Source organism: Falco peregrinus, chromosome 2, assembly GCF_023634155.1.
Source record: "Falco peregrinus isolate bFalPer1 chromosome 2, bFalPer1.pri, whole genome shotgun sequence".
Classification (NCBI taxonomy): Eukaryota; Metazoa; Chordata; class Aves; order Falconiformes; family Falconidae; genus Falco; species Falco peregrinus.
In genome coordinates this window covers 113,459,560-113,467,723 of record NC_073722.1, presented here as the reverse complement: position 1 = coordinate 113,467,723, position 8,164 = coordinate 113,459,560, and the positions used below count along the sequence as shown (strand labels likewise).

At 42.3% G+C, this 8,164-nt stretch overlaps 1 protein-coding gene across 3 annotated transcripts; it reads left to right on the top strand.

The window, feature by feature from the left end:
• Window positions 1-318: 318 nt before the first annotated feature.
• TEKT1 (tektin 1) lies at window positions 319-8,119 on the top strand. Of its 3 annotated transcripts, none has more exons than XM_027780528.2 (8): window positions 319-507; window positions 3,483-3,726; window positions 4,108-4,273; window positions 4,551-4,679; window positions 5,102-5,245; window positions 6,502-6,724; window positions 7,348-7,544; window positions 7,815-8,119. In XM_027780528.2, exons 2-8 carry the CDS (start codon window positions 3,537-3,539, stop codon window positions 7,972-7,974), a joined length of 1,209 nt encoding a protein of 402 aa, XP_027636329.2. In that variant the 5' UTR covers window positions 319-507; window positions 3,483-3,536; the 3' UTR covers window positions 7,975-8,119. The 3 variants fall into 3 exon arrangements, with proteins under 3 accessions (XP_027636329.2, XP_027636330.2, XP_055651793.1); XM_055795818.1 differs by lacking the exon at window positions 319-507 and adding an exon at window positions 2,491-2,656; XM_027780529.2 differs by lacking the exon at window positions 4,551-4,679.
• The last annotated feature ends 45 nt before the right edge of the window (window positions 8,120-8,164 follow it).

The window sequence follows — 8,164 nt, the reverse complement described above, 5'->3', positions numbered from 1 at the left end:
AAAAGAGGAGGTGTTTTTCCAGACTCTGAGGACTTTGGCGACTTCATCCACAACGAACCCGGTTTCGACGGCCAGACAAAACTCACCAAGGTGCAGAACTGCTCCTTTGTAAAACCCTCAGCAAAGGCGCAGCTGCGGCCGTGGCACGAGGACAGCGCGCCAGCGCTCCGCCCGCGCTTGGCGCGCGCCGCGCGGGAAGGGCGGTGCAGCTGCGGCGCGAGCTGCGGCCGTTGGCGAGGCGCACGGGGCGCGGCTGAGGCGGCAGCCAATCGGCGGCGGGGGCGGGGAGGGGGGGGGCGGGGGGGGCGGCGGCGCCGCGCGGCTCCGTCCCGTCGGGGTCGTTTTGGCCCCTCGCGGACGGCTGGAGGTGTTCGGGGGCTGACGAGCCTTTTCATGCCTTTCTGAATTGTCCTCGTCGCTGAGATGATTTTTCCTCTGCTGTCAGACGCGCACCTGATGCTAGCCTCAGGAAGTCTACAATGATTTAACCCCTGAAAATCGTTTGAGGTAAAACCAAAACTTTCTTACAGTGTGTAATTAATATTGAAAGCTCAGTTGTAAATTTTGTTTGAACAGTTTAAAAGGAAATAATCTTTTATGGTAGACTAACAAGGACAGGTTCAGGGTTGGTGAGGACAAATGAATTACCTTATGACGTTGTTGTGCACAGGTTGGCTCAGGACAGCGTCAGACGCTGGGTTCTCAGAAGAAAAGTGTGTGAAGGCCCATGCGTCTCAGCACATCTTGGCTGTCCATCACTTGGGGATTCCTCGGCTCTTGAAGCTTGAGCACACTTTCCCAAACATCAGGCGTGCATGGTTCTCGGCCATCATTTAGATAGCTCGGCATTTCAGTTTATTATGAATCCTTTTGTCATCCCTCTTTAATCTGCTCCTATTTCTAAACGCCTTAAAAATGTTACTGAGAGATAATATTTTGTGGAAGATGACCCATATGCAGCATGATACATGTTCTGTGACTCACGCTGCCCAAAGTAAACCTCTGTTCAAACTACCTTTGAGTTCAGACCAACTGAAGTCAATGGAAATCTTTTGGTTATTATGGAAATGGCTCCAGTTCCTGATCCAGCTGTTCATGTGACAAAAACTGCTGTTCTCAGCTATCTTTTTTTAGCTTGTTATGTTAAGAGTCTCTTAAAAAAATAATACTTATTAAGGAAAAACAAAAACTCCAAACCTAGACCAACGTGGGGGGCAAAATGTACAAATCAAGGGACAGAAGTATTCCTCTCTTGCAGAAATAAGTGGCAGACTTCATATGTGCAGTACCACATAAATTGATTTACAGGCCTGCCTCAGTAGTGGTCTATGTAATTGATTCTGATCAGTGTTCAGCCTAGTCATTACTTTTTGCTTTGCCTCGTGAGTCAGGAGCATGCTGGGTGTCTGTGACCACAGTTTTCCATCCTCCTGCGTCAGTTAGCATATATTGTTCCTTTTCCTTGATTGCCTTGCACCCCATTCTCTGTGGCTTCTGGAATCTCTAGGTCATTCTCCTTTCAGGCTAATGGCTTCAGTTCTGACATCAACTGTGTCTTCTGAAGCATGTGGGTTTTTTTTGGCTAACTCTGAAATACCTGCATTTTTCTATAAGACAGTGTTTCTTCAGCTGAAACCCCTTTTTTGCTCCTCTGGAGTAGGCGCAGATTTCTGTTTACACGGCACCAGGCATGAGAGGCACTGTAGTTACCAGTTTTGATGATTCAAGAAAATTTAGCTACTGTTTGAAATTAAAGATGAGCAGCAGCTTTCTCTTCCTAGCTGTCACTCACTGTATTTGCAGCCAACAATTACAGTTGCTTCCAACTCTTTTGTCTTGGACCAGCTCACCTTCTTTTGACCGATGCTGCTAGCTCCTTTATCACTTTGCGAACTCTGAACCTTATTGGGAACTCTGAGAAACCCTGCTGTGGTCTAAACTACATCAGGGCTATACAGATAGGGCATAGTTCTTTTGTATCCTTCATTTATTATGTCTGGCTCCCAATCTTTGTTTGGAGATTATACTCTATATAATCATATAATTATTTATAAGTTTTTATTTATTTATATTACATAATTAATATAAAAATAAATAATCATATAAATATACAGAATATACCAGGAAGAAATATGGTTGCCACAGAGACAGAGCATACTGCTAAGGGTGTTTTATGACTGACATTTCAGAGAGCTATATACTTAACATGCCTTTCATTTGCTTTCACAATTTTTACGCATTTCTGCATTGAATTGATCAAAAATTACTGCCTGAAGCTGTGGGAACTATCACCATTAATGTACAAAGAATGCATTTTTATTTCCAGACAGATCTTAACCAGGCATGGGTGAAAAAAGCACCACTGACTTGTGTGTGCTCTGCATCTTCCACCTGGTGCAATAGCAAAAGCTTGCTAGAGATTGTGCTACTGTTCCCATAGCAACTGGGTTGTTTACCTTCCATGCTTCCATTCCTCCTGGAACACTTCGTCGCACATTTAAAAAGAAACTGCTGCTGCTGCTGCTGCTGCTGTGGAGACTGAGGCTGGAAGATAGCTGGGAGCAAACCCCCACCAGTGAAGGGGAACTGAGGATTGGCACGTAGCCAGGGTTTGACCCTGGCAGCAGTCCAGGCTAGGAGCAGTATCGGCCAAGAGGTGCGTGAGGGAGAAGGGGGATTGTTTAGGTGTACCTGTGCTGGAGTGTGGGCAAAGCTGTGTGTGGCTGAGGAGCATCTGTGTGCATTTGGCGTGAGGAGTTGCCACAGGAGCACTGGACAAGCATAGTGCAAGCATAGGAAATTCAATAATCGAACTGCTGTGACTTTGCTTATTGTCTTCACCCTACATTAAACCAGTGTCCCCAGTACTCTTTGTTCTTTGTTCTGCTTTAGTCTTTCCTAGGCTTTTCCATTTCTTCATTTACCTGCTCTATTTCCTCCTTCAGCTTTTCAGGTCCTGTTTTATCTTTTTTTTTTTTTTTTTCCCTAATGACAATTCTCTCTTTTTTACAACCTAGACTTCATCTGTCTCTCCAGCCATATTCTTAAAACGTATTTACTTGTCCAGTCTGTGGGAGACTATTTATCCTTTATATTTGTTCACCTTTTCTGAGTTTTCTGTGACTGTCTGTTTAGTAATTCTGTCCTTCCTCACAGGTCTCCTTTTCTTTCCCTTCTCCCTCCTATGGCAGAGAGTCCATCTTTTCCTCTGAGTCCCACTTTCAAGCCTCTTTGTCTCTCTCCTCTTAGTTTCCACTCTCTAATTCTTCTGTTTCTTCATTTTCCCACTCCAAACTTTCTTCCCCTCCAAACTCTTCCCCACACAGCAAAGTCTTGGGGAGCCTTGAGCAAGAAGTCTTTTCTTTTCATACCTTGTCATTTTGCAGGTAAAAGGGGCGGGCGTTTTTCTTAGGCACATGGACCTGGCTTCTGCCCTTCTTGCTTCTTTCTGCAGCCAAATGTAGTACTATTCCTATTTTCAGGTTCCACATTCTAAGAACTAACCTGCATTACATGCAGAAACTTTCCGAAAAACAATGGCCAGGTTGTTGCAAACTCCACCCAAGTTTCATCCCTCAGAATGGGATATTGCAAACAAGATGCAGTGTGCCAGTACAGAGTCTCAGAAATCCAGGTCAGAGTGCATGATATCTGAGAGTCAGAGGCTGCTGGATGAAATAAAAAAGACAACTCAGAAAACCCAAAGTGGTGTCAACAAAAAAATAGGTAAGCCCTTGTGTTCTGCAAGTGTCAAGATGTGTTACTTATTTGAGCTATAAGACAGACTTACAAAATGAGTCAATATCAAATAGGAATATATGTTAATGCCATGCTCTCTGTTCTGATGGAAAAAATAAAAAAATATTTTAAAAAAATATTTTCAGGCAGATTCTTTATTTTACAACAAATAAATTACTTCTCCAAAACACACAGAAAGCTATTTCAACCAGACCTCCTGACACAGGGTTGCAAAACTGTCTCCCCACATCAGCTTACAGCACTACAGGCATTCCACTATGGAAGAAGTATTTTTAGCTATATCTAAGATGTGCTCTGGCATATAAGATGGGCTTGTATTAATACTTGTTTGCAATTTTTATTCTGCAGAACAGAGACGGGAAGAAATTAAATTCTGGAAACAAGAATTGGACAAAAAACATGAACAAATTGTTCATGAGACAGAGGTACTGTTGACTTTTAAGACTAGGCTGGAGAAATCTTTGGAGAGCTGCAAAGAGCCACTCGTCATTGCCCAAAAGTGTCTCCTGAACAGGTGAGACGATTAAGAAGAAAAGCATTCAGGGAGGGAAAAATAACCCTAGGTAATGAGCCTTTAACAAATAATAAAAAAGGCTGCAAACTAAGGGCCTGCCTGCCTTTGTAGTGGAGTCACAGTCTGATTTAGGTATTTCAACACCAGGAAACAAAGGCCATAAAGGAAAAACTTCCCATGTGGCAGGGAAAAGCCTTTGATCTGGAAAGATGGGCTTGATCTTCTGTTAGCTGCAGGCATTTGAACAATGTGGCTGATGGTTTTTCTTTTTGTTTAGGCAGAGGCGAGCTGGGATTGAATTGGTGCATGATGAAGTGGAACAGGAACTGGTGAAGGAAGCTGAAGTCCTTCAGGGGGTTATTGCTTTGCTTGGACGTACATTGGAACAAACCAATGAGCAAATCAGGTGCAGACGCAAAAAGCGTAACTGAACACGGACACCCATAATCCTGAGAAGCTGTAGGGTCAGGCTGAGCATAGGTTCAAAGTTACCTTCAGTGCTAAACGGTTACAGAAGGTTAGCCCTAATTCATACCGTTGGATCAGTAATGGTGAGAAAGTTCTGTTTGTTAGAACTCAAAAGTATTTGCACATGATCCCTGGTCTTCTCATGATCCAGTCTTGTGCCATGAATTCCAATAAAAATTGTACCATCAATTTATATGGAGGCAGCTTCATGCTCTAGATTTGGGGACTTTTCAACTAACAGTTCACACATGAAGAATTGCATAACAGCATTTGTATTACCTAATGCATGTATGTGTGCATGTTAGGGACGCTTGTGAGTGCCTATGCTTTGCCTTAGAGTGCGGGTTTCTCTCATCCTAGACTAAACCGATCAGCAAAATACAGTCTGGAAATGGATCTGAAGGACAAGTTCACAGCTTTGATGATTGATGATTACTGTGCTAGTCTGACAAACAACATTCCTGATACCAGATATGCTGATAATGCAGTGAAAATTGAAGGAAAGTAAGTGGTTATTTAGTTCAATGAACATATGATAATTATACAGCTAATATAAGCTGTTCCACTAATAGTAAGATTAAAGTAATTTTGTGTAAAACAGACTATATCTGTCCATCACCTGTCTCTTTTAGATTGTTTTTTATACTTCTGTCAATCACTCTAGTATCTGTGTAATGCATCTGTGAAATAAGCCACAATAATTGTGTTTCCAGTGACCTGCAGTTCACTGAAAGTTTTTGAGGCTCACAGTTAGCTAATGGAAAATGTCACACGTTGTTTAAACCCAGGATGGATTTATTAATCTAACTTCTCCTCTCCAAGGGTGTCCTAGTGGGGAGAACGCTGGACTGGGACATGAGGTGTGGAGTCAGTTTCTGACTCAGTCATTAACCTGGAAAATGCACCTTTTCTGTATGGGTCAGTTAGTGTGAATGGTTTAGATGGAGAAATAGCTACCACAGAAAATGGGGTGGAAAGAGGAAACAAACTGAGAAAGCAGTGTGTGTGTGGGACAGGACACGACTGGCTCTGCAAGAACTGACAAACTTGGAACACCAAGAAACTGACAGATCTTGCTGCTAGCATGCATTACCACCAGGTTGTGTAACTCAGACCACTCCCAGGATGGTGTGGGCTGCTACATGCAAACAACAATTACAGCTTTTTATATCCACACAATGAAAACAATGAAGCCTCTAAGGAACTTCCCAAATGCCTGCCTGCAAGCCGCTGGTGCACAGTTATGACCCTCTAAATCTGGGAATACAGTTGGGGATTGGCTTTCCAACTACTGTTCCAACCAGTTACTGTAAGTGACTGTCTTATAGGTGGTAAATTGTGAGAGAGAGTAAGTGAATGTTTTTTGTGAATAGTTACTTGCTATTATTAGTAACAGCTGAATTATATTAGTAATAACAGCCTAATTAAGGAAATGTGTTCTAAGAAATATTGGCTGTTATCTGTGTTTCCCCCACAACTTAATTCTTTATTGGGGAAATGAAGGTTATAAAAAAGTTCCTCTGTGACTTTAGCAAATTTGTTTCCATCCTACCCTTGTGTAATTCATTCTGAAATGTTTGTGACAGAGAGGGTTTTTGGTTTGTATCTGTAGAATTCCCAGTAAAACTGGCCCTCACTGGGATGTGCTGCAGTTAAAAGTACTGCTTTGTTCTTGGGTTTGTGGAGTACTTCTAGATTTATGAAGGCACAGAGTGCCTGATGCTGCCAGTTGATGACCTTTTACTTTTAATCTCTTTCAGTTTTGTTAGCCCTGAAGACTGGATAGATTTCTCAAACATGAACATTGAAAAGGCCAACGAGCAGAGAAACAATTCTTTGGCACTGAGGGCACTGATTGATGGCATCTTCTTGCAGACAGCAAATGACATGCGCAAGCAATGTGAGATGGTGAATGTTGCATTTAGAAAAAGGGTGAAGGAAGTCAAGGATGCCAAGCACAAGCTAGAGACACTCCTTGCAATGGTAAGTGGTAGGGGACAGTCAGTGAAAAAGTGGAAGCAATGGGCTTGGGTTATCTACCAGTTTTCTCAACACAGTGGCTTGAGCTACTTTGCATTAAGAATTTTACCTTTGCAATATTAGTGGCCCCTGCCACAGTCCACCCCGCCAATTAGTCTTAGATTTTATTTTCTCAGCTCTGTGTGCACCATTACGGAGGTGAATTTCTGGAATCACTCACTCGATAGAAGTGTTGCTGTATACATCAGTAAAGCCGGAATTTCCCTTGTGATTTTTAGTTACATGTGGATCCTACAGAATCTTCATGATTGTGATATAAGAGTCCAATAACTTATAAAATCAGGGTTAATGTGTTCAAAATTTGATACATGAAAAAGGAGTGTTAATACTAAAAATTAATTGCTGAGCATTAAATCTCCAGTTTCAGTAGGAACAGTGTCATCTGCTTTCCAATGAAGGACTCATAATCCTGGCTGACCTCTGTAAAATATCCCTTGATGAAATAATGTCTTAACATAACGGGATTTATTGTGATTGTTACTACAATAACTACTAAAGAAGATGTTGATGATTTCACCCATTGTAAGAGACAGCATGCAGCACTTCCTTCTGCTGGATTTGTTAAGGTGATAGATGAGACTGCCTCACAGGAGAAGAACATTGCAGCCTTAAAGAAAGCAATCGCTGATGAAGAAGGACCTTTTAAAGTGGCTCAAACCCGCTTGGAATCAAGAAACCATCGCCCCAATGTGGAATTGTGTTATGATACAGTGCAATACAGGCTGACTAGTGAAGTTCAAGAAATTGCAAAAAATATTCAAAGGCAAGTGGAAATGAAAGAGGGGACAATCTGTGGTATAGATTACTGGGTTAATTCAGTGAGTCACAGTAACACTGGGTCCCAGCTATTCTCCCTGAAAGGCTGGGAAATGCTTTTCCCTTAAGGGCAGGACATTTTAAGGGAAGCTGCATGGATATTGTTTCCCTGTGAATCCCCTTTTGTCTTTTTTTGCTCAGTATTCTTAGCCCATATGAAAAAAAACCACCAATCCATGTGTTTTCAACTAATGTCTGTCTGTATTTTCTCTGTTAGATTAAAGGACACACTGGCACAGGCTGAGACAGAGCTGAAAGGTCTGAGCCGTCGACAGCTTTCCTTGGAGGAGGAGATCCAGGTCAAGGAGAATACACTGTACATTGATGAAGTGCTCTGCATGCAAATGAGAGAGTCCATTTGTATTAACAGCTTCTGAAGCCATCACACTGGGAGACAGTGTGTGCCTCAAAGAGCCAGCTCCTGCTGAAATTTTATTGATGAACCTCCAGATTCATTGGTTTGGCTCAGTGTTGTCCTGGTTCTAGTTGTGCAAGGTAATTAAAACAGACCTAGTACTTCCAGCTATCTGTTTCGCAGCTATCTTTGCTCTAGAATGCTTGATGGAA